We start from the raw sequence: 25,616 nt of genomic DNA, 5'->3' as shown, positions 1-25,616 counted from the left end.
ACATTAGGCTTACAGTACGATGGCCAAATCCTCATCTTGACAATCCTCGCTGCCTTTGACGCCATGATTTACAGAGACACCTCAGCTGTATCTGGCGCTCTTTGTTTCCTCCAACGTTTCAGACCGAACATCCACAATTTTGGGTCCATGGTAGACACAAGTCAAATCCTAACCTTGCTAACGACACAGTAGGCACAGCGGGGAAGACCACAAGCGTGACATTTTCCTCGCGAATTGGCACACCGGCTTGTCCACAACAACACTATATTATACTCAAGTCAGAGACCATGTCCGTTTACCAAAGCGACAGAAGCGGGCAGGGTGTACTCACTTTCCACAGAAGAATCTGCTTTCGTTTTGGCCCCCATTGCACCGGCGTGGGGTCCTGCATTGGCCAGCAGCTGAAGCACCCCTCTGCATCTTGAAGGTGGTCATCCCCGCATACGGGAGTGCTTGGGTCGGCAAACAATTGGACACCTCGCGCGCCTAAGATGGGCGGACCGCTGTGAGATTGGTTAAAATCAGAACTCGATGTTGTATTGCTTGTTGCAGGCATGTCTGGTTGATCGAGTGAGGCTCATGCAAAATGGAACAGATAAAATAAACGGTTGTCGGGCTGTCTATGAGGAGAGAAGGCAGAGCGTTCTCAAGAACGACACTTGTTCTTGAAAGCCTGCGAATAGGATAAGGTAGTAGAGGATTTCGGGGACACAGATGGTCAAATATCGTGGAAGTAAACTCTGAAGAGATGATAAACAAATCGCGTTGATGGAAAATGAGCAACTTGATCAGACGAATTTAAATCGTCTTCCTACCTAGTACGTATCCTTCTAATATATATAGCGATTGTGTACCGAGATGACAGAAGTTATGTCCGTGCTCGCATCGTTATCCCGGGCGTCCTACCAAATCAATACGGAAGTCAAAACTACAACCTGATAAACTGTGGCAAATACTATAGGGCCACTGACGCTTCATATCGGTATGCTATCGTGGCTATGTAAAAGTAGACTCTTTCCAAGTGACGAAGCAGTCCACAGGGGTTTTTCAGGATGATGCAACTCAAAAGCGAACTCACGAACCCTTGTTGATGATCGCCAGAGCGATGCTGTTTTCCGACCCAGCAAGTTATTGACTAAGAGGCGGCACATCATGCGCTTGAGCCACGATGCATAGTTCCCATGCTTACTAGGCTCGCGGAGGGAAATAATGATAACTCCTTGATAAGTTATGAACAATTATGAGCGACAAAACACGCGGACCAAGCGTTGCCAGCAACCCGGTCGCGGTGTCACACGATTTGGAGGAAAAAGCAATGTGTATGACTGTCAGCACGCGTGACACAGATGATTTGAGTACGTACTAGATCTTCTAGAGATATGATAGGACAGATTCTCAACCACGTGATACTTGATGATATCATCAAGATCATCAAGGACCGGGGCAGGTTGAGCTCCAACCCAGGCCAAGGTCGATCTTGGCGAACATGTTATGTGACTTTGAGAATTATGAAAGCCGACTTGATGGGCGGCAGATCAGCTGGGACTTAGCCAGGCGACTCAAGTCTAAAAATGATAGAGCTTTGAAATTGTATCGAATTGCATCGGACCGTCAAGTGTTTGATGCGTGGGGCAAGGGGCTAGATGGGTGCAGAGGATCGTGCCGTAGTCGGCGTGTCCAGGAAGAGATTTAGTTTCTCCATGCAGCTAAGTGATTTATTCTTTCATCATTGAACTTTGCAGGAGCGGATCATCCAAGTGACATTGAACGATTGAACAGTGAATGCATGGGCGCTTCGAATTATCTCTTCAAACCTCCAGTCATGTGTAGGCGTTCTGATTTTGCGCGTTGATCAGCTATTACGTCATCCACCTTGACCGATGTGCGAGTAGAAAGCTTTTGAAACTTACGATACCTATAGAGCCAAAAGAATTGTATTCCTTATTCGACTTTAAGGCACAAAAGTTTCGAGACCTAATTGGGACTCTAGTGACAGGACAGTACGGGCATTGCGGAGTACTGCATACTCGGCATGCGCTGATCCAAAGAGGCATATATCCTTGACCACAATAGCACTGGCAGCAATGAGAGTCAGCATACAGACCACTTCACTTAGGCTTTCGAACACACGCATTGCCATAAAGGCATCACTTGCTTCTTGGAACCCAAAAGCATCAGCTCAATATCGTCGACAAATGCTAGGAAGGTCAAGTCGTGGTTAGAAAAACTCCATGCTGTATCTTTTTTGGTTCAACATAAGTTTTTCTTTTCTTTTTTGGAAAAAGAGATATCGCTGATTTAGAAACCTTAGAAGTACCGAGTTGGGTGTGATAGTCCAGGACAGTCCTTATCATAAATCTCTAGCCGCTGAGGCATTACCATACTTGTCAATTATGGCCATGATAGCAGTTTGGAACATCTGTCTTGCCCCATAAGAGACGATGGGCGTATTGTGCATACCAACCTCTGACTACTGAGCACATTCAAACGCTCAATCATTTCAGATTACCTCGGAACTGGAGAAATCTGCCTTCGCATATTGTTTGCGGTCGTGCCACAGGTTGAGATTTCTTCAGCCGTGATCCTCCAGCCGCCCTAGGGTAACCGCCAACCACCTTGTTTTCGACCAATTCAAGATGTACTTCATTGTAGATGAAAAAGGTCTGACTAGTAGGCTCTCTGAAGCATTGCAGGAGCATTAATCCTCCCTCGCAAACTATACTAAGGCACTTCATATATCCTCGTCATTGCTACCTCCCTAATGAAAATCTTTGTGGCGATTCAAATGTCCGAATCAGGTCACCAGGATGTAGCCGATGTGACAGGTCTTTGTGCGAGCCGCCAACTTCTGTTGAAGTGATCTGCTAAGTACTTTTGCGGCCGTTTTAGTGCCTTCGTGACGTTCTGAGGGGGCGGAGTGAAGTCTTCAGAGTTGTAACAAGGCTCGATCAGGTACAAAACCGGAATCGTGAGATATCCCCCAGCCACCGAATCCTGGTGGTGACATTAAAATTGAAATATTCGGAACGAGATTTGAGGACCAATAATTTGTCATGATTCTTTGGTGATCTTGTTGTTTTGACGTTGTGGGAAGAAAACAAAAGCATTTGATAGTCGTGCAAGTATGTTAACGGCATCGCCGAAGCATGATCCCTAGGAAAGCTGAAAGCTGGTCGTAAGGTGACAGGGAGCGCATCAGTTGGTCTCACTGTGCTTCTATAATTGTTTTGTACTTATCACAGAGTATATATGCGTAGCACACTTGGCCATTGATTACGGGCGCCCAACGAATGTGCCCAAACTTCGCGTCGCATCGTCCCAGGTATCACATATGCTTGAAACCGTCCTAGGGCTATGCAATGCCCCTCAGCCATGTGTCATGTGAAGTGTTGATATTTCTAGACGATGGGGGAAGCCAAGAAATAAAGTCCTGCAGAATTCAATACAGGAAAAAGAGCTGTATCCCATGATCTGCAGATTTACAAATTTGTACCAGCTCAAAATTCAGGAATGCCCGAGCCGGACAGCGCTACAAGACAGGCTGCACAGTGGGCTGAATATTCACTTACATCAGCAACAAGGAGGCAAGCTCTGAGATATCCTACACTAGAGTGCACACGACAAAGGGATATTCTGGGTGAGCATGGATTCTAACCCTGAAAGTAACTCAATCCTCAGAAGCGGAAACGCATCTTGAAGTCTAGACGACTTCCTCTTGAGTGCGGCTCCGCGAGAGGCGATTCCTAGGCGACCCAAGAAATACTGATGGGAGAGCTCCGGAACCCCATGCCTCTAATTCTACAAGTGGATCACATAATCTGCCATTGCCTTCTCTGTTTCCAAGGTCTTGAGACATGGTTCTTTGTGAGTACCATGTCATTGCCGGCCTCATACCATATGTGATAATGCTGAGTACCACTGTGAGAACAGTGAAACATAAGATAGCCGGCTTAAAGACGATACCGGATTGCATGATACTTCCAGCCAGAGCTAGAGGCGAAACGAACTGCAACTGCGCATTGTCGATAAACTCTGTCAGCAGGCTCTCATTTCACTGATATATGTATGCAGCACGGGTAGTGGCTTACCAGAGTTATGTTCCATTGTTGGAGCACAATTGCTCTGTTGCCACCAACGGCGACATGTAAGCTCAGCTTCTCGGCGACTAAGATTAGCAATTTCTCAGCATGAGATTCATGGTAATAGTTGGGGAAATAACGAACTTGTGCTCTGAACTTCTCAATTAGACCTTCGAGGCCTTTGAGATCAACCCAAATCTTCCTTAGTTCATCAGCCAGTACCGCGATGTCATAAAGCAGAAACTGAGCATTTTTTGAGCTAATGGGCTCGAAGGATCGTTCAATGAAGGTTGCGTCCCGGGAGGAAAATGCGTCCCACGCCGTGATCGTTTTAGACAATGTCTCAGTGAGACGGGTCAAGATTGAGTTGACTTCCTTGACCCAAGCCTCACTTTTCTCTATGGCATCTGCTTGGTCATCGGCATTACCAAGTGTTTGTTTCTGTCGTAGTCGTGGAATGTGAGGTGCACGCAACTAAGGAGTCGAATGCGATTAGAGTTTACAATTTAGGGAGTAGACTAGAAAGTATTCTCACGTATTTTCGGACGCCAATCTTCATATGGTAGATGACGTTCCTCCATTCGTCCTTGCATTTCTCGCCTCGAATTTTCAATGTCATGAGAAAGTATTCTCTCGGGTCGCTGATACTTACACGGCCGACCGACAGTTCGGCCATAGATATTGCATCCCATTCGATCTCTTCAACATCGTCATAGTAGACCAATAGGTCCTCATTGTTTGGGTTGAGAGCGTCAGAGTAGAAGTAGGTATCTGTTAGAGCACAAGCGGTCCAAATAGTACGGTTCCATCCAAAAACTGCAAGAGAGGTCTGAGCCTCATAGAGGAACTCATGATCTTCGATTTTGTTGCTAGTTTCCGCACCTGATAGCGAGGTTGAGAGGAATGAAACGTCGGTAGTTTCTCTTATCGGCACACCATCTGAGGTGAAACGTACATCTTGTTGGGACTCTTTTGATTCACGCCAAGCAAAGAATGGGAGATGAAACTGGAGAGCAAAAGTCCGTCGACATGGCTGCCATGGGTCATTAATGGTGCCTCCCTGAGACATAAAGAAAAAAAGAAGAAAAAAAAAGGTAAAGTCTGCCTACCGAGAATGTCATTCTGATGTGACTGTCTCCTTGGAAATGTTTCATGAACAATTCTCTATAGACGGGAATTTGTAGTTGAGATGCCCTCAAGATCAGAGGCCCAAGTGCCCATTGATCAGGATTCGGGATGTGCCTGTGCCCACTGCAGTCAATGGATGGGCCTTATCAACAAATTCATCATGACCTTACATCAGTCTGGCATCTGCATTGTACTCATCATCTTCGCCAAAACGCTGCGCAGGTATGTGAGTGGTTGATTTTTCTAGGATAGACACTTGAAGGCTTCATGAGAAGAAAACGAAACTAGGCTCACCTTCAACTTCAGTAATCGGTGAAACTCTGCTGCCGTTTTGACCCCACTATAAGAGCGAGATCCATTTCTGAGGCTTCTATCATGCAGCCAAACCACAAGTTTATCAGGGAACACGACTGTTCCATCTCTGATGGCTGCAAGTATGTGATCCGGGCAAATAGCATTCAAGATGGGAAATTCGTAGTTGTGACGAGGGGAATGCTCTGGAATGCCCAAGAAAAGCTCCAAAGGAGTGCCGGCAGCTTCGTGAGCCTCGATCAAGGTGTCAATGAAAGATGAGTCTTCCCATTCGAAGCTTACCAGAGGACGATCCCAGTCGAACTTCTTCGAATGTAGTGTGAGAGACATAGTCACATGATTTAAAGGCCCAGAATCGTCCGCGGCATAAATTTGACAAAGGCAGAAAGTCAATGGAAATCATGAGAGCAATGACAATACGCATTCTTTCTATTTCTTTCTGCTCGAGAGTATGGTGATAACTACCGTGGCTTACCTAGGTAGTTTGTCATCCATTTGAGGCTGTGTCTCTGGTTTGCAGGTAGCTACACAGGCGATGCACGCGAATCTAAAGCCAATGTTCAGTGAGTTTGAATATGAGGCGGCGAAACACTGAGAAAGGATTGGTACAATTTCGACTTTCTACGATATTCTTCACCGCTGGATCGCAGCATCGTTTCTGCCCGACGCCCAACGCTTATTCTTAGTCTCTGGGAGGTCGTCAGATGCCATAAAAGTACCGGGGACCAAAAGTTGCATGTCTGTGAATCTGCCATTCAGCATCAAGCAGCTTCTTAAACAAGCATGAGTAGCCGATGCGGTTTAGCAAATGGTTCCATCACAGTTATGAGCACGACGATGGGACAACCTTCAAGGCCAGTGTTGTGCATTTGAAAGGACTTTATTTGCTCAACCAATTGCAAATGTCATTTGGACAGAACCTAATGCATACTAATGCCAATCAAGGCCTTCTCCACAAACAGGGCGACGAATTAACACCCAGTGTCGATTCGGCTTCTCTGGGCTCACCAATCGCGATGTGCACATTTAGGCCCCAAACTCTCTGGACTTAACACCACCGTACCCAAGCCCTCGCGACTGCTATGCATGTATGCCGAACAATCGTCAGCCGTATTTGATACCTGGCGATGCAATTCTGGTGTATTTGGTACCTAGTCTCAGTTCGTGGGGCAGAAGTGGATTTGTTTATAGTCTATCCGTGGTGTGGTCCATCTCGCTAAAGGCAGTTCACTTTGGCACCTTGCTTGAAAATTTGCAACCGCCACGATTGTCCAAGGACCTTGACCACCCCACACCACAGTTGCTAGCTCTAGATCTTCCGAGTCAGCATAGTTGTGGGAGTATATCACGTTGTTCGAGCAGGTGTTTGCGATAGGGAGCGGTGATTAATCCAGTGAGCAATTGCGATAAGTGCCCTGGACAGTGGAGCCCTTTGATTGGCCATAAGAGTAGGGCCAACTCAGACAGCCAGATCCTTTCCCCAATGTTCTTGCTTACATAACCTCAACTGTCACAAGGCATTGACTCGTCCTTGATGCCTTTCTCCCAATCTCAGGAATAACATCACATTGTGACTTGACAGAAGAATCATACTGTACAGAGAAGAAATTTATTGATCAAATTTTGGGACGTATCCGTTGCGACATGCCTAGCCATGTCTCGCACCAGATCGTTGCGGCGGTCATCGCACTTGTAGTCATGCATGACTGCATGTGTCTTCGAATCAGAAGTCAAGTAAGGAACCAACGACGAACTGCGCGCGTGGCTTGACAGCATGATTTCAATGCGAAGCGATGCTGGGATTCAAATTTCTGGCAACTGGCTACGCGTTGTCAACTCCTCGTTCTGACACGGCTCACGGGGCAGTATGCGCACCGTAACGTCCCACAATACTGGCAGGCTTCAAGTCTGATAGGCATTCCCCCTTGACCGCATGCACACTGTAACAGGGTCAGTTAATAGTAAAGCTCGGGGATTAGGGGTTCGCTGACGCATTGCCATTTAGGCACTACTGTCCGCTTGGGAGCCCGTGTCTGCGGATGCATAAGAATATGTTGGCCGTATTCCGCAGCAGCTAAATCATTGGCGGATGCCGGGTTAGCGTGGTCCATCGCCAAACAAAAGGGCAAAATAGTGTACAATTGCAGAGCTCTTGTTGGAGGCTGTGGCTGGGCATTTTCGGACCGACGTCTGCAAGTCGATTATGTGACTGTGGAAAGAGTGTTTCTTCGCAGTTCTGCTACAAGACAAGGAACGATGTTGCCGCGAAACGCTTTATTGCCTCACGAAAACCAACCTTGACTGTGATTGAAAGGGGCTGACGTTTGCTTTTAATCTGTCTGCATTCCGGGTCATTGAAATGGCGATGAGTCGTGGGAGCCTCTATGGTGTCTAAGGTACGTCTCCTCGGCAATGAAAAGCCACACGATGAAGATTGCGGAAATTTAAGACACTCGAGACTTCAAAATCTACGTCGTACATATTCGTCTCAAAAAGGTAACAGCCCCGGGGAAACCGAGAGATACACGTCCTACGTGATTGACACCAGGTTCGGAATGAGCTGAGAGTCTAGACTCTTATCCCTGGAGTTGGTTGCCGGTCGTCATGGGCAACGGATGCCGAGCTCGGTCACCGGTGAAGATCAGAAGAATGCATAGCTGGTCCCGACTGCTCCGAAACGCAAGTCGGATCATTACTTGGCAAATCAGATAAATCTTCATTTGCCATTTTGACTACCTTAGCTTTGAAGATGACATTCTCCTCATAATCAGCAGATACCTGGTTGGATGATGCGCTCTTGCGCTAAGAGACCCCCGCAAGTGGCAAATACAGTTTGACCGGCACCGCCGGTTCAAGAAGTCTGTTCATGGAATCACCTACTCATCATGCTTACTAAATTAGTAAAGCAATTTAATGAAGGTTAGCAAGTATTGGTGATGGGATGTTGTCCTGCAGCCGTGAAACATTTAATTTGAACAGATAAAAACGGACAGTAGCACAGCAGCTGCAAGTGTATTGGGCTTCCGAGGCTCATTTCTTTTGGATCTTCCGCCCTTGAACTCGCTTGAATGGTTTCAAGCCACTTTCCACGAACTTGGGAATAATTTTTTAAGCCTGGTATGACGGCCGACTATCATCCCAACCCTGACTCTGTCCCTACGAAGCGATGATTCTATGTCATTACCTTAGCCTATTGGTTGGGTCTCGTAGGCCACCATAATGCTGCCTAGTACTGATCGGCATTGATGGCTGGTGATTTTGGTGCTAATGCTTAACTTGAGTTGTTTGTGTCGCGCGGAGAGCTGCCCAAGATTGGGCACAGGGCTCTGATCTTTGCTTGGTGATGTTCTACTTGACAATTAATCTCCTCACTACGATGTATGCATAAGTAAGCGAGTTATGCAATTGAACTATTAGGCAGCATCCGCTTCCCACAATGTTCACTTTAGCCAGACTCATCGATGCCTTGGGGCGTAACCGCATGAGTCTATCCTGTGACTCCGGTGTTCAAAACTTGAAGCGTCTCATCGTAGTTCGTCACATGTAGAATTAGCAGGCTGGGCAAATGTGCTTCGACATATGTTGCCTCATTGAGGATTCAAAGTCTGGGTTCTGCTGCATAGGACTGAAGACATGGGAAGATGAAGTTGCAGAAGGATCGACTCTGGCGTAAGCGGAAACCCACTCGATCACGCTGGCATGATGAGAATTTAAAGTAATAATCATGATCCTCCTGCACGTTTTTCCTTGGCCCAACCCCTATTGGATGACATAGTCCAACCATGCCCCATTTCTCCATACTATTAGGAAGGTGCTTTCAACCTCGGACTCTTGCTATTGGCCTTATGTAGCCTTCACAAAGACCCTGACGGCATATCTTTGAATCCTTCAATGTGAGAAATTAGCACTGTAACATTAAGAGTTCCACGATTTTACGAGGTTTTGATGAGGTTCGAAAACAACCTTGAAAAGGTGGCACAAATTTGAAATGAAATGGAATCGGAATCAATAAATGTCCATCGACATAAGCTCATTTCTTGCGATTCTCTGTATGCATCATTCCATTATTTCCTTTCCCAAATCAAGCGTAAAAGAAATATTCGACTCCATGAAATTATACACAATTGCTTTGCTTGCTCCTCTTGCTTCAGCAGCTTGTAGCGCAAACCAAATCAGTTTGACGTTCATGGTTAGCAACTTCTACCCGTATCAGTATGAGACTGAGGAATCTTGCCCAGTGGCCGGCAGCTGTGGTAAGTCGAGATCACCCACCCTCACGTCGGCAGAGCTTGCTTCGAAGTTTGAGGGCCCAGATGGCGTCGGGTCCCAAGTAATCTAACGAAACCTCCAAGTGAACATGGCTAGCGGCGCGGAGAGTTGGTCTCAGAAAGCCAACTGGGTACTCATGAAGGCAAACACCTGTGTCAGATTCTATAAGTAGGTCCAACTTCGACACAAGCACCCTTGATGGTTTTTTACGTTCCTACTCAAGAATCTATCTGACCTGTGGAAATCAGGGGAGTCTGATTGTCCGCAAAGCGGCGCGACCTGGGAGCCACCTTGCCACGACGTGGACTGGGCTGTAGGCGTTCTTTCGGACTGGTCGAATGGTGCGATGAAGTCTTATACGGTATTTGAGAAGTAAGAACACCGTCAGCAATTTGGAGCGTCAATATCAGCGTCAGGGGGGCTGGGAACTCGAAGAGATAGTTGCTTGACTTTTCAACTGCATATAATCAAGTAGCCAACATCCTACTTGAACTTCTGTTGTAATCATGCCTGGATCATCACTCTTATATTGAAGAAGCCGTGATGAAACCTTCAACCGGGTACACGTATGGTTTGAAGTAGCATAGGAATAGTTCAAAAAAAATGTTGGCGAGACTCTGGGCCTAGAACCAACTTCTGAGGGGTTGAAAAGCGACCACCTCGGCGTACTCATCACGTGGACAGAAAAGGCATTATAGACTCTGCCTACGAGTTCAATTTCGCAACACGTGCGATCTTTTCCCTGACAGGGGTGTTGTCCAGGAAGACATCAAAACGCGCAATCTTGCCAGCTTCTTCCCCCCCTGGTTACGATCGTGACCAGCCCCGCAGCTGGGATGTTGATGTCCTCGTTATCAGGGTCGCCCTTGACCCGATAGGTGATGTCCACAGCGAGCCAAATTCTGTTGTCCACATGATCTAGAAACTTTCAGCACTACTCGGAAACTTCATGAGATGCAACGTTTACCAGCCTGGCGAGTGACATGCTTCATATACGACAGTTGCCCAAACGCCGCGTCCATAATCTGCTTGATGGCTTCCAGACCCTCGGCAACAGGAAAGTTGGTGAACTTGACCTGAGCATTCTTGGAGTAGATCTTGTCAAACTCTGTGGTTTGGAGAGAATCATGGATATCGTGGGACTATCTCGAGTGAGCGCGGGGTTTTGGGTGATGGCATATGTACTCACGCGTTGAAGCCAAGCCAAGGCCTCGGCCTGAGTGTTTGGAACGGCGACCATTTTGCTCGATATGATCCTGTCACGATGGGATGTGGAGATATGACATGAGATCAGCTTTTTTGAATTTGTTCATGATGTTCCTCTTCTTATGTGGTGTGTTCCTTCTTGGTGCTGACAAATTGCGATTGGGCAAGAGCTTACAAATGTTGCCGAATCCTTCGGGGACTTTTGATTTCTGGAGGTTGCTGTGGCGCCCCGCGACCATCTCTCACACAGTATTTGCACATCTTCGTCTACAAAAGTCAAGGGCTTGGGCGCCCAGCAGCGTAGGCTCACTTGTTTACAGATCTCCAACGTCTGCAGAGACCATGTCTCCATGATCGCCGTGGACCATCACTACCAAAGGATGCAAGAGACCATGTTCTCGATGAGGGGTGCCAAGAGTCCAGAGGAGGGAATGAGGCGTTAATCCATGCTTGCCTTCAGCGGACCATCTACCAAGACCTCACCTGGAAACGGGATCTTTGCTAGCCTCGAGCCCAGTCCATGGCGATGATTGGTGCCGCCTCTGCGTCGCGAGACCACCGCATCTTCTTGACGAGGTTCCCCAGTCGCTTTACAGCATGCCGGTTACATGTTATTGTCGTGTGGTTAGTCTTCCAACCGTACAAGAAAGACGAGCAATTCGTCTCGTTGAGCGTTGGCTCCACCGCCAACACGACCTTTGGCAGTGTACCCTTGCGGACCTCGTCTGCGACGTGCTCTCTGCGAAAGTCTTCCACGATGCGAATAGGCATTTGTAGGTCTTCGGGTACTGGATGGCAAGACAGCCTTTGGAGTTCTGCAACGAGATTCAAGCGACGCTTCTCCGTTGCCTCATTCTCCTTTTCCTCCATAGGCCACCCATCCTGCCGTAAAACACGCTCCAGGAAAGTCATTTTGTCGTCCTGCTTTCCTCTGACATCCTCCTGTCCGAGAAGTATCTCTATTCGGGAGACTTCCGTCTCTGTAGATGCATCGTATACCATGCGTAGGCATGTCTCCGCCGCCTCGCGGGTGCAGACAAGCGTGTGGCCACGAAGAAGGGGGTAAAGAGACTTGGGTAGCCTAGGACCGTGCTCCGCTTCATCTCTAACGTCTTCCAAGATCTTGGGTCGCCATTTCCTCTGGAAGCTGTGGCTATGGGAAATATCCGTCGTCAGAGCCACAAAGATGGACGTGTCGATGTTGAGATATGGAGTCAGCGGTGGCACTTTCGGAGCATCGCCATGACTAAGAAGGTTTGGTATCGCGAGTTCGAGAGGCGGAGGCGGGATCTGGCTCTCTTCGGCGCATTCCAACGCAAGTGAGATGTGGTCGTCACCGAGGCACTCAATCCTTCTCAAAAACCTGTCTATGGCAGGTACATTGCCACGAGAGATATTCGGCAGCACGATTCGTACACGATGTTGATAGCCCCCATGTATCTCGCGAGCGGCAGCTAGCAGCTGTTTTGCACTCTTCAGAACCTCAATCTGGGTTTCCTCGTCGTTGATGATCTCTTCCAGGTCATCGTCCTCATCGTCATCATCATCGAGCTCGTCCCAGGGGAAATCTGCTTCAGCCATCTGTACCAATAGGGCCCGCTCGGTGATACTGAGTACCCGCATCCACTCATGCCCGTTGTCGACAATGGCACTGACGAATACCGAGGTTTGTTGGCCGTCCAGCTTTGAGTAGGGGACTGCGAAACGAAACCAGGTGATTGAGCAACATTTCTTGATTGCCGACCAGTGGTTCTCGTATGAGGCGAGCTCCCCTTCTATGAGCCTGAAATCTCGAGATAGCGAACCCTCGGCCTCTGAACCCGGTTCATGCGTTTCTTTACATCGTTGAATCAAGGCCTCCGCCCGCGTGCGTTGGCTGACGTTGGCCTGCCAGAATGTACTGAAACCAGGGATGTAGGCGTGCCAGTGGTTGTTGACCTTGGCGGCTTGGACTTCAACAGCCAGGCGCATTTGCTCGAGCTCGTCGCATATCTTGTTGCAGCGGGCAATGAGATCCTCAGCGGTCTTGATGATCTCTAAGGATTCTGCAGCCTCCTTGACTGGAGATGAAACCCCTTGGTTGCCATTGCCGTCCATCGGTTGAGTCAGAAAGTCGTTCTAGAGAGGCTCAATGGAACAGATATGTAGTATTTGCGGTTCAGCTTCTAGTGAGTGCGAGGTGAGGTGCTGTCGGCCTTAATCGATCGAGGTGAGAAAACCGGGGCGGATGAGTCATGACGTGGAGAGATCCTCCTGATCGCTGGGAAAGAGTGAGAGTCAATGGCTTGATTTCTTGTTTAACCATGGAACATAGCTGTCCTGTATTGGATTTGAAAATCTAAAAGAAGTATGAACGCGGTCCACTCATCACACAAGGAGATGAAGACGGTTGATTGTTGAGCAATTGAGGAGGAAATGAACGACAAGGGAGAGCCTGGGAAACGGCGCCCAATAACTGGTCAGATCCTGGGAATGGGTCCTCATGGAAACAGCCTGATTACATCAGCTGGTGGGATTATTATCCCCGACGATTCCCGACGGCATTCGTCTGCAATCACCACCATCACCATCATGGAAAGCTCTCCAGTCTCGAGTATCGGGTTCATCAACATTAAATTCGTCTGATCACTATCCAGAGCCTCCTAACGCCTCGTTACTTGGTATACAGCCGTTAAATGCTACGCTTGTCCCGCTTCCATGCAAAGTTTCTATGCAACATTCCCAATCGACCACGACTCGACAACTTCGGCGAGTGTCCTGTCACTGCCAACATTTCCAGGGAATACAACGTACGGCACTCCACGATGCCGGCTAGTCTCCTCATCGCATTTCCACAACGGGACACCTGGGGCAGCTTGACCCATAATGCGAGCCCGTCTCATCCTCAGACCTTTCGTGGCCGCGTCAGATGATGTGATGCCACCCTTCGCAATCAGATACCGCGGCCGTACGTCAATCTGCTCAACAAGCTGTACCAAGGCCCGGGCGACCTTGGATCCGATTTGGAGAGAGCTGAGCGCATCGCCCCCCTTGATCAGTTTCCGAGATGTCATGACGAGAACGTCCTCGCCAGCTGCAAGCTTAGTTGCTGTCTCGGCTGCTGCGGCAGTTACGACCTTCTCCGCGGCGTCCGCAGACTCGATGAGCCCTTCGACATCGAGTTCGATCACCGCCAACTTGTCGCCTCTTCTCTCTCTGAGCACCTTCAATTGAGCTGTCGTCTTGGGCACGTAAGAGCCAGCGACGATCAGTCCACCTGGCTGCTTGGCACCGGCCTCGACCGACACCCCAAGGTCTGCCATGGTCAAGGGCGGGATCCCTGTGATTCCCAGACGGGAAGAAACGAAGGCGGCACCTGTGCGGTAGAGATACCGCCTGCCTTCTTTCTCTGCCTCGAGCAGGCCTGCCACGAAGACGTGCATATCCGACTCGGCGGCAGCATTGACGATGACGACTGTATTGGAGCCAGGCGCTACTGAAAGGAGCTTCTTGGCGACACCTGCAGGCCCCCCCACGCGAATATCGTCGAGAGTGACGGACAAGAATGAAGATTCATCGAAGCGGTGGCCGCACTTCTCGAGGACATACTTCCGCAAGTTTGAGTTCTTGTATCCAAACGTGGCGTCTTGGGCAAAGGGTGTTTGGCTCGCAGGTACCAGCACGTCGCCTTCCTTGACATAGTGCACGTCGTTGATCGTAAATCTTCCGCCTTGGTAGAAGAAAGGAGTCACAACCCAGGCATCGAACTTGCCAAGAGCCTCCTCAGCAGCCTCGGGCTCCTCTGGAAGATGTCCACGAAGTGTCGAGTCACCTCGAAGGACGATCTCGAATGCTTTGCCCGCCTTCTCAGCCGCCGTCTTGACATTCTTGCAAATCTCGACAATGAGTTGTTTGGCTTCGGCGGAAGGCAATGCGCGAGAGTTGGTCAAAATGAAGAACCCAGTCGGGTTGAGGCTAAACTCGTCGTCCAATGTGGCAGAGTCCCACACGGTCAGGACATCGATGTTATGACAGGTTTGGGTTCCTGTTGGGTCGTCATCCAAAACCACAAGAACCGGGACTTCGCCGTTGTCGACCACCTTGCGAGTGGAGCTGATTACATCACCCGAGTATTCGGCTGGGAGCGCGTCAATCGTTTCTTGTGCCGGCAGGCCCTGCTCCTGGCCTGCTTCAACCTGTACCATATCGGTTTCTTGACCGCTGCTCTCCTCAGCCTTGGGACCGGCGTTGCCAGAGACAGAAAGGCCCGTCAACTCCCAAAGCCGAACAACACCAGCATCGGACTCTTTCGTCCACCCGTGAGACGCACCTGCGAGGTACATGTTGTGAGCTGCTGACGAAATCGGAGCAAAGTAGGTGAGTCGCTTCGCTTCATCGAGAACGATGCCCAGATCCTTGACGAAGATAGCCAAAGCCGAGTGTGGTGTCCAGTCGGCATCAAGCATTTGAGGCACTCTGTTCTCGAACATCCAACTCCATGCGGCCGCACTGCCGAGGATTTCGAAAGCCCTTCTAGTGTCGAGGCCTAGGCGAGCGGCGAATGCCATAGCTTCGGCAGCGGCCGCAATATGAACACCGGCTAGTAGTTGGTTGATGAGTTTCACTGAAGACGCAGCGCCGACGCCTCCCTGAACATGGCAAAGGTTGCTTGAAGTTCCCGTCATCGCCAGCAACGGGCTGTTGACCTTGGAAAGAACAGCCTCATCTCCAGAGCAGATGATCTGCCAGACGTTAGAGATGAGTCTCAGCTCAGGTGGACGAGATGGAAAACTTACCGTAAGGGTACCATTGGCGGCGCGGACCACACCGCCGCTAACAGGGGCATCCACAAGGCTCAATCCCTTGCCAGTGTTCGTAAGCTTGGCCTCCAGTTCTCTGACAAATGAGGGTGGGACTGTCGAGCTGAGAATCACGATGGCGCCATCAGGCAAGGTTTCCGCTGCCTTTCCGAAGCCGAAAAGGACATCGTCGGCTTGCGCAGCGTTCTGAACCATCAAAACTAAAATGTCGGCGCCCTTTGCTGCCTCCGCGGGGCTGCTAGCCTTGGAGGCATTACCTCCGTTGGCCACGAACTTGTCGATAGCCGGCTCGTATACGTCGTAGCCGTGAACTGCGAAACCGGCTCGGAGAAGAGATCCAGACATGCCCTGGCCCATTGCGCCCAACCCAACCATACCAATCTTTGAGATTTCCAGCGGCGTACTGCTCGGAGTCAACTTTTCTTGCGTGTTGAGCTGGCCTGCCTGCTCCTTCACGGCATTTGGAGATCCAGGGAGGAACACCCGGACAAGTCCAGAGTCGTCTTCTGCACCGTATCCATGTGCAGCTCCTGAGATGTACAGCTGCTCAGCTACCGACGCCAGAGGCACCGGGAATTGCAGAGTTCTGGCCGTGGAAACGACAATGCCCTTCCCGAAGTCATTAGCCGCAAGTTCATGACAAAACTGAGGGACCAACTCACCATGTCCTTGACAAAAATGTTCAGGGCAGACAGCGGTGTCCAGTCGCCGTCCAACATGTGCGGCACGCGATTTTCGTACGCCCAAGAATTACCAGCAGCATTTGTGATGATGTTGTACACTTCGCGGGTGTTCAGGCCAGCTTTTGCGGCCAATCCCATGGCTTCTGACGCAGCAGCAATGTGCGTTCCGACCAGCAGTTGGTTTACCATTTTGATCTTGCTACCCGCTCCTGGGCCCCCCGGAATGATGTACAACTTCTCTGACATGTCACGCAGAACACGGTCTGCACGTTGCAACGCTTCAGGGGCCCCGGAAGCGAAGATACTGAGTGTGCCGTCGGCTGCACGCTTCGTGCCACCCGATACGGGGCTGTCCACGACCAGAACATCCTGCCGGCCCGCCGCCGCGATCCGGGGCGTCAATGCCTCATGATACGTTGGCGGTACTGTTGAGCAGAGGAGAACGGTAGCATTTGCCGGTAATGCTACAGGAATCAGGTCAGTTGGATGCTCATGGCTGAGATGCATGCGGCCAACTCACTTTGCAGAGCACCCGTCTGATCATTGAAAAGTATGTCATCGATTTGCTGTGCGTTGACTGCCATGCAGACTAGGATATCGCTGGTTTTCGCCACTTCTTTGGGAGACTCTCCCGACGAACCACCCTGAGCGACGAATTTTTCTGCGCTTGGAGGGTAAACATCGTGACCCTGAACTCGGTACGACGGTTTCTTCAACAAGTTGCAAGCCATTCCGAAGCCCATGGCACCCAGGCCAATGAAGCCGACTCGGGTGGCCTCAGCGTCTGTGGCTGCCATCGTGGATTATCGACTGAGGATTAGAGACTTTGATCTGGTGTGACTCGTCGGCGACTTTTCCTCCGAAAATCATCGAGAGCTTGGCTCAAACTGGGAATAACGGTAGACCCAGTCATCTTATACCCTACCTTGCATTCCCCAGATCGGCCAAGACTCGGAAATCCAGCCGCGGCGGCCGGAGGACTCTTCGCAAATGGTCTTAGGACTCGTCTGGAGGGAAGAGCCGAAGAGGGCACCCGAGGTGGGTTGCGGGCCCGTGTCTGTCCAAGTTTGATGGGGGTATCCTCCACACCCTGGACTCGCCTGGAGGCTTGTTCCCCTCACTATTCCTCTCCATTCCTCCCATCCGCAAATGGGACGCGACAGAAACAGGACTAGCCCGAGCCGGCACTCCCAGTCTCCCAGCACAACAACAAGTGCCTGGCGCTGAAGTCGATCAAGTGGACGCGACTGAGTTTGAGCAGGTGGAGGCGTCTCAACCCCGCACGGAAAGAAGACCGGCCCGCTTATAAACAAAGGAGATGCACGTCTTCCGGCGAGTCTTTTCCCTCTTTTCTCCCCTCGGCCATCGTCCCGCCCTTCTCTCTTGTCCACTCCGTCCACCTTCCCTTCCAAGACCCACGAAATTCACACGGACTTCTATCCAGCCCTTGGGACCATGAAACGTGCGAGAATCGACGCTCCGGACAAGACCCCGTCATCGGCGGCGGCCTCGGGGGTGGTCTCCGGGCAGCAAGCTCATTTGCCCAAGATTTCGAGAAAGATCCGAGCATGTGAGTTTTCCCCAGACTTTCGGGCTGAACTCCCACTCCCTTGCAGAAGTATGACCTCAAGAGAAAGACTAGTCGCTGATACATGAGGAGAGACAGGCCAGGAATGCCAGAATCGTAAGATCAAGTGCGGCATAGAGCCGGGCCAGAACCAGTGTGCTCGATGCTCTCGCCTCGGTCTGCAGTGCGTCGTCAACAAGAGTCTTCAAACCTTGCTCGACAGCGAGAATGAGTGGAAGACCAAGATGGAGATGCAGCTTCAGACCCTCCAGGCTTCCATGATGGAGGTCAGGCGCGCTTTGAGTATGCCGCAGCTCGTGCCTGTACCGCCATTCCACCACGAAGGCGCGGGCATGTCCCAGAGTCCCCAGAACATGGCCGGGTCACAGAGCAGTCCCGGTACGGGGCCGTCCCCCGTTCGGCCTCCCGACGTCACGGCCATGACGCGGGAGAACTCACCGGAGCCCACGGCGCAAGACAACGGCGAAGACCAGGCTATTGTGAGTGCGCCAATGGCCAGCCTCTTCGAAGTGACCAAACTGCGGAACATCCGGAGCGACCCTGGAGCGCGGGTCCACCTCCCATCCAGCCGGGCCCAAGAGCCAGACTTCATTGCCCAGGGCAAGTTTAGCGTCCAGGAGGCCGAGCAGCTTTTCTCCACGTTCCGTGGGACCCTCAATGCGTACTTGTGGGGGGGCATTGCACTAGTCCATGACAACCTCACGGCCACGCGCATGTCTTCACCTCTGCTCACGGCCGCCATCCTTGCTGTCACTGCTCTGCACGAACAAGATGAAGGCCGAGCTTTCGATATTTGCTACCCGACCTTTCTGGAGCTAGCCAGCCAGACCATGTTCGACCGCTACCACAGTCTCGACGATGTGAGGGGACTTTGCATCGGCGCATTTTGGCTTTCAGACATCAGCTGGAAGGTGTCTGGTCTTGCGGTGCGAATCGCTACGGAGCTAAACCTTCATCAGTTCTGCGCCAAAGCCCTCAACAAGGGACCGCAACACGTCGAGAAGGCCCGGCTATGGTACCTGCTCTACGTCTGCGACCATCACTTCAGTATTGCGTACGGCAGGCCTCCAGTCATTAACGAGGACGCTACCATCACGCATCACGAGGCATTCCTTCTACTGCCAGGCATTACACAAGCGGACCATCGTCTGCACAGTCAGGTTGGTGTCTTTATCATTTTGAGCCGGGTCTTCCACACTTTTGGACCAGACACATCAAGGCAAGTTGCCAGAGATGAGTTTGAGGCACTCAAGCGATACGATGCCGATTTGGGTCGATGGAAGCTTCAATGGGAAACTCGGTTAGGTAAGAGATATTCAATCCCGGTGCCAACCAATTGTCAGCTAATATCTTTCAACAGTGCCGGATAAACACATCTCAAAGTACCCTGCCAAGGGCGTCATCCTCCACTATCATTTTGCCCGTCTCCTATTGTTTTCCATCTGCCTCAGGGGTCTGAACCCATCCAACCCGACTGACCAATACGCAATGTCCGATGAACGCCGCGACTTCATCAATCTCGCCATCGCAAGCGCGTCTGCCGCATTGGAACTGATCTTGACAGACTCCGACATGCGGAGAGCAGTCATTGGCGTGCCTCTGTACCTTCTGACAACCATCGCGTACGCCGCGATGTTCTTGATGAAGGTCCACGCGCAGTGGAAGCCAGCGAGGCTGGATATACGCTACGAAGATGTAGTCTCTCTCATCGAGCGGGTCGTCCAATTATTGGAAGAAACTAACCGCTGCGCCCGTCATGTGGCTCACTACATCGGACGCGGCCTGAGCAACATGCTGGACAAGTTCAAGGAACGTGGTCCCCAGGAGAGGCAGTACATCGCCGGAGGGCAGCCCGGCCAGCCTGGTCAACCAGGCCAGCAGATTCCCCAAGTTTGGAATGAAGGGGAAATGGGCCAGGACTGGAACCAATGGATGTTCAGCGGAGAGATGATGAACAATTTTGGGATGGGGCCGGAGCAATATCCGCTCAACATGCTAGACTTGTTGAATTCGCAGATGCCCGGCTGACGACAACATCGTCGACTTAATGAGATCACAATTTGATGAATTGCCCACCTTGAGCCTTGCTTTTCCACGTTTGAGATGCACACATGCAGCGTTCCTGATGTTCGTCTCGAGCTTCACATGGTTGAAGGCGGGGAAAGTTCAAACGGGGCGAAGCCCGGTGCCAATCGGAGGGATCGCCGCAGTTGATGGCCGGCACTTAGACCCGGACACAAGACCGCGCTGGCTCTCGCTTGTTGGCGGCCCCCCTCCCATTCTGATGGATCCAGATCCGGTCCTCGACGCATGCAGCCCAATCACGCCTCGTCTGGTCCAACAGCAATAGTTCATTGTCTGATTTCCAGCAAGACGATGAACGATTCGTCCGTGACAGGTCCAGAACTCCAGACTTGCCCACCTTCTCAAGCGGATTCCTTCGACATCCACACTTCCACACGGCCCCCCTTAGTTCCCCTTTAGTTCTTTCCCCAGTTTGTGGTCTACCCCGTGGGGGAGGAGAGCAGAGCAAGGACGGAGCACCCCGGGCAAAGACACGACGCACTAGACACGAGTCGCGTTTTGTGAATATTATATATCAGACGTCGCTGTGAAAGCTACCGTGTTTGGATGGAAAGAAGGTTTCATCCCTTCACAGCCTCATCGTCTCCAGATCCCCGGATCTTCCAATCTTCCTTTTAACAACCCCCAGTCGCTCTTCCAGTCGAGTAAGATCGCGTCGTGTTCTGCTCCGCTCAAGAGGTCGCCCCTACACACAGACCAACACTGTGGTGTGTGAAAGAGTATTCGCCACTTTCAGCCGCTCCGAGTCAGGTGTAGACAAAGGAACCGGACGATATTCGACGACACTCAACAACCACATCGACGACGGCGACACCACACGACGCGAGGGGATCGCAATCATGAGTTTCGAGAACGGTCGCAAGCAATCTCTCGAGATGAAGGAAGACAAGAATGCGCCCGTCGTCAGCGAGGCGGACGCTGAGCTCGCTGAGGCGCTGAGGAACTATGTGCCCGGCACACGGGAGGAGAAGCAGCTCGTCAGGAAGATTGACCTTTACCTGGTATGTCTATCGCCGCCTCAAGAGATCCTCATTGAGATCATTCTGACTCGGAGTCTAGATGCCCATGCTTTGGATCATGTACATCCTCAACTATGTCGACCGCACAAACATCGTAAGTCCATCCCAGTCACCTGTTCCTCTCCCTTCCCCTCATGGCGATAAGGGGGCAACGAAGCATCGCATGAAAAATTTCAACAACACTACTCCAAAGCACGGGCCCACTGACATCTCAACGCAACACAGGGAAACGCAAAGATTGCAGGAATGCAAAAGGACCTCTCACTCACCGACGATGGATACGCCTGGGTCCTCTCGATTTTCTTCTTCGGCTACCTCATCTGCGAGGTCCCGTCCAACATGATCCTCAGCCGCAGCCGGCCCTCCATCTTCCTACCAGGCATCATGCTCGTCTGGGGCGCCCTCAGCGCCCTCATGTCCATCTCAAAGACGTACGGCGCCCTCCTCGGCTTCCGCTTCGTCCTGGGCTGCATCGAGGCCGGCTTCTTCCCGGGTGTGCTCTTCCTCCTGTCGTGCTGGTACACCCGCGCCGAGCTCGGCAAGCGCTTCGCCATCTTCTACACGGCCGCCGTCCTCTCGGGCGCGTTCGGCGGTCTCCTCGCCGGTGCCATCACCGCCAACCTCCACGACGCGCACGGCATCGCCGGCTGGCGCTGGCTCTTCATCGTGGAGGGCGTCGCGACCGTCGGCGTCGCGCTCATCGCCTTCTTCGTGCTGCTCGACTACCCGGCCACCGCGAAACAGCTTACTCCCGCCCAGCGCCAGCTCGCTAGCATTCGTATTATTGCCGACGGTATCGCCTCGGGCGGGCAGAACAAGGCGCGCCTGTCGCACTGGAAGGCGTTTGTCGCGGCCGTGTCGGACCCGCGGACGTACATGTTCATAGTGCTCTTCATGCTCGACGTCGGCGCGGGCACGATTTCGTACTTTATCCCTACCATTACGCTTACCTTGGGCTACGACACCGTCAAGGCGCAGTACATGACGGTGCCCATCTACGCCGTCGCCTCCGTGTGCCTCAACATTGTGGCGTGGAGCTCCGATAAGCACCAGGAGAGGCGGTGGCACGTTGCTGCGCCGCTCGGCTTGGGCTTTGCGTGCGCTGTTGTGTGCGCTGCCGTGCAGACGCCGATTGTGCGGTACGTCATGGTTTGCTTCCTGGCGGCGGGTATCTGGTCTGCGCTGCCGCTCGTCTTGTCCTGGACGAGTGGTGTCATTAGCTTGCCGGCTGAGAAGCGTGCTATTGTGTTGGCCATGGTGAATGCGTTTGGTAACTTTTCGAGTGTGTACGGAAGCCGTATCTGGCCGAGCAAGGATTCACCGGCGTATCACACTGGTTTTGGTGTTACGGCTGGGTTTTTGGGTGCGGGTATGATTATTGCGATTTTGATTCCCATTCTCGTCAAGATGGTGAATTGGCAGGGGACCAAGGCGGAAAAGAGAGGTTCTCGCGGAGAACCAGTTGGAGGAGTGAGCAAGTTGATATGGTTTTGAAAGAGCGGGGAATTTTGTTCTGGGGGAGGATTACGGCAGCGTACATGATGTTACTTGACATGGATGGCCTACGGGTCTAATGGAATCATCTGATATTTTATGACCATACTAGGAGAACCCTTCTGGTGCACCATGACCTTGATCGTTAAGAACTCCGCATACGATATCTCTGCGGCCGCGGTCCACCAGAGCCACAATTTCGCAAGTAGCCTATGAATTATGAACTATGCCTCTGCATCATGTTTGGTGGACGATTGACCATTATAGGAGGGCTAGTCTTTAGAGCTCTTTGGCCAATGGCAGGTGGTCTCACTGATACGGGTGTCTTGTTGTGGTGGTTTGGTATAAGCTTATCTCTGTTGGAAGTTAAGGAAACATGACGCGATTTAGCTACGTGATCCTCAGCCGAGACACCACGGTTGACGCGGCCACACCGTATGGAAAAGCCGTGTAGTATTGACTATGCTCGCGCTGGAAGCGGAACATTTGTATGATCACTGAAGCTGAGAATGATAACAAGTACCGGTGTCAGAACCATAGGTAGAGTGGTTGGCAATGAGTAGCAACAGTCAACACAAAGGGCAACGGACGCAAACCCAACTTCTGTGTCCATTGTGTATCTTGGTTAGAGATAGCTTGTAAAGATTAATCATTCTCTCTAACTGAGGGTAAGAAAGCCTCCTTCCCTATTACTGAGGGCACAAAAGCTTCCTCCCCTTTTACTGAGGGATCATAAAACTACTTTAAACTTCGCGGTTTCTACCGAGGTACCTTGGTTGAAGAAATTTCCCATCACACAGATTTCCCCCTTGTCTAGCTTGTACACGGCAAATTAGTGTCTTGGAATCTTTCGTGAGATCGGATTACTTGCAATGCTCATGGGAGCAACGTCGGTACAGGGATGGGCTTCTGCTTCACCGGTTTCAAGGGCCTATCATCATGCTGGTTCTTCCAATCGTTCGGATGAGGCTCGCCGTGTATGTTGAAGAGAGGCTCGACCTTGACAACGGTGGGGTAGCTCATGATTTTCAACAATGTGTGATCGTCAATCTTGGCCAATATGGCATTTGTAGCAGTCTCGATATCCGGCCGGATCTCGCCAAAGTTTCTCGACCTGATGTACATGCAGAGCAGATCTTTCACGTCCACGACGTCCGGCAGGTAGTCATTGGCCGTGACGCGGTAGGTTCGGGGTATGATCTCGTATTCTCCCCCTACTGGCTCCTCTTTCATAAGGCTATGGAAGACGAATTTGTGTTTGTGGCGTGGGTGAATTCGTCCGGCGAGGGCCCAGACGTGGAAGGGCTTGTAGGAGACGTCGTAGTGGCCTCTGGAGACGCACCAGACTGTGTTCACGCTCTTGATGTCTTTTTCGGTATACCAAGGGGAGACCATTTGCGGGGCGCCGTCCTTTTGGAGGGGCAAGTAGTGCTCCCGATGGCGCGGGCTCGGTGGATGTGATGAAAGTTGTCGGGACTGTTGTTGGAATGACTAGAGGAGAGGCATCGGCGATGTCTTTGGAATTTTGACCAACGTGGGACGGAGAAGCTGAACTGAATGCCGTAGTCAACATAGGTTGTGTCGCTGTAACGTCCGGACTATCGGCCTCTCGGTTGCCGCCGTCGTGCTGGCATGATGCCGTAGCTGCAAGCAGCAAGTACGCGAGTGAAGATGTAACTTTCATGATGTTATTGATAGAAGGGTGACGAGAATTTTCGCAAGAAACATGTGCAAGATGATGTTTTTGGCTGACCACCAGATTTGAGAAAAATATATATAATCGCAACAGTAGAATTTGAGTTTGCGGACCATCCATGTAACGGTTCATGGTAGACCATAGAGGTATGAAAGTAAGGTAGGTTACCAATCTCAGTTCCTGGCAGTTCTATCTTGCCGGTAGAGCACTACCTTGGTCATCATCCAGGGATCATATACACATATCCCCTACCTTTTTTGCCCTGTCGTTCACCCCCTCCTCCGAACCGTGCCGTGCTCTACTTCTTTTAACTGATCTATGTCTCCTGAAGAGATGGTTGACCCGTGCTTTAAGTCACTGAGGCTGTTTTCCAAGTCGTAGTATTGGAAAATATGTCAACTGGCTGACTTATAAAATCTTCTGCTTTTTTTGACGATACGATTTCCAATAAAAGCATTTTTTATCCAATGGCATTCGAAAGTCCAGAATTTTGGACACCGTGTTCACAATAGATTACAGCACTTCACTCATTCTCTTCACACAATGAAAATGCAACCTCATTCCTCCTCTCCCAAAATCAGTCGGAGATGGACTGATCCTATACATGAGGGCTGCGACGCTTTAAACTTGACCGCCGACAACTCATATTTGGTCGATCACGTGGACCATTGTCCCTCTCAAGTTGCGGAACTTAGTCATCGTTTCTTTCACATGGACTATCTACCAGATCTACCAAAAGCCCGAAGAATTTGATGAAACCCGAGAACCTCGTACTCTCGGAAAGCGTTTCGCACAAAATTTCAAACACAGTAACAGCACCTGTATGTTGACTTTCACGATTCTCTTTTAAAGGGTTTGAATCTCGTCTCCCAGAATGGAATCAAGTTTATGTAGATGGAACATGTTGCTAGTCGAAAATTGACGTTTAAATGAACGTCTTCCGCATTAGTGTCACGAGCGCAGCGGCCCGGTGCCGAGCCAGCTTAGAGTCTTCATTCACTCAGCAATGCGTACTTGGGGTGTAGCCAGAGTTGAGTGCACATCGACTCAGCCACCACCCCAAACGAACGAGCTCTGACTCCAGGAAATAACTATGTTTCTGATCTAGGTATCCAGACTGCTATCGTACCACATGGAAAGTCTTGCAGACGATGCAAAGGGGGTAGCGCGGATGAAAAAGTGGGCATCGGACGCCCGCGGAGGACCGGCCGGGGCCAGTGCACGGCGCGAAAAGGACTCAGAGTCTCACTCGCGCCCT

At 51.0% G+C, this 25,616-nt stretch overlaps 6 protein-coding genes across 6 annotated transcripts; 2 read left to right on the top strand and 4 right to left on the bottom strand.

Moving 5' to 3' along the window:
• Positions 1-10,735: 10,735 nt before the first annotated feature.
• On the bottom strand, positions 10,736-11,028 carry N0V96_001446 (uncharacterized protein; the record flags this gene model as incomplete). Its single annotated transcript, XM_065756234.1, has 2 exons — positions 10,736-10,930; positions 10,978-11,028. The coding sequence occupies 2 exons, from the start codon at positions 11,026-11,028 to the stop codon at positions 10,736-10,738; spliced, it is 246 nt and encodes an 81-aa protein (XP_065615474.1).
• A 467-nt stretch (positions 11,029-11,495) lies between these two features.
• Positions 11,496-13,091, bottom strand: N0V96_001445 (uncharacterized protein; the record flags this gene model as incomplete). The annotated part of the gene is made up of 1 exon (XM_053191917.2): positions 11,496-13,091. One exon carries the CDS (start codon positions 13,089-13,091, stop codon positions 11,496-11,498), a length of 1,596 nt encoding a protein of 531 aa, XP_053050525.2.
• A 611-nt stretch (positions 13,092-13,702) lies between these two features.
• Positions 13,703-17,273, bottom strand: N0V96_001444 (uncharacterized protein; the record flags this gene model as incomplete). Its single annotated transcript, XM_053191918.2, has 4 exons — positions 13,703-15,715; positions 15,770-16,402; positions 16,456-16,940; positions 16,997-17,273. The coding sequence occupies 4 exons, from the start codon at positions 17,271-17,273 to the stop codon at positions 13,703-13,705; spliced, it is 3,408 nt and encodes a 1,135-aa protein (XP_053050526.2).
• Positions 17,274-17,931: 658 nt separating this feature from the next.
• Positions 17,932-20,092, top strand: N0V96_001443 (uncharacterized protein; the record flags this gene model as incomplete). The annotated part of the gene is made up of 3 exons (XM_053191919.1): positions 17,932-18,046; positions 18,143-19,369; positions 19,425-20,092. 3 exons carry the CDS (start codon positions 17,932-17,934, stop codon positions 20,090-20,092), a joined length of 2,010 nt encoding a protein of 669 aa, XP_053050527.1.
• Positions 20,093-20,988: 896 nt separating this feature from the next.
• Positions 20,989-22,662, top strand: N0V96_001442 (uncharacterized protein; the record flags this gene model as incomplete). The annotated part of the gene is made up of 3 exons (XM_053191920.2): positions 20,989-21,150; positions 21,209-21,262; positions 21,394-22,662. The coding sequence occupies 3 exons, from the start codon at positions 20,989-20,991 to the stop codon at positions 22,660-22,662; spliced, it is 1,485 nt and encodes a 494-aa protein (XP_053050528.2).
• Positions 22,663-23,538: 876 nt separating this feature from the next.
• N0V96_001441 (uncharacterized protein) lies at positions 23,539-24,057 on the bottom strand (the record flags this gene model as incomplete). Its single annotated transcript, XM_053191921.2, has 1 exon — positions 23,539-24,057. One exon carries the CDS (start codon positions 24,055-24,057, stop codon positions 23,539-23,541), a length of 519 nt encoding a protein of 172 aa, XP_053050529.2.
• Positions 24,058-25,616: the final 1,559 nt, after the last annotated feature.

Source organism: Colletotrichum fioriniae, assembly GCF_027942845.1.
Source record: "Colletotrichum fioriniae strain IMI 355084 chromosome Unknown scaffold_1, whole genome shotgun sequence".
Lineage (NCBI taxonomy): Eukaryota > Fungi > Ascomycota > Sordariomycetes > Glomerellales > Glomerellaceae > Colletotrichum > Colletotrichum fioriniae.
The sequence above is the reverse complement of the archived record's forward strand: the minus strand, read 5'-3'. Positions and strand labels throughout refer to the sequence as shown.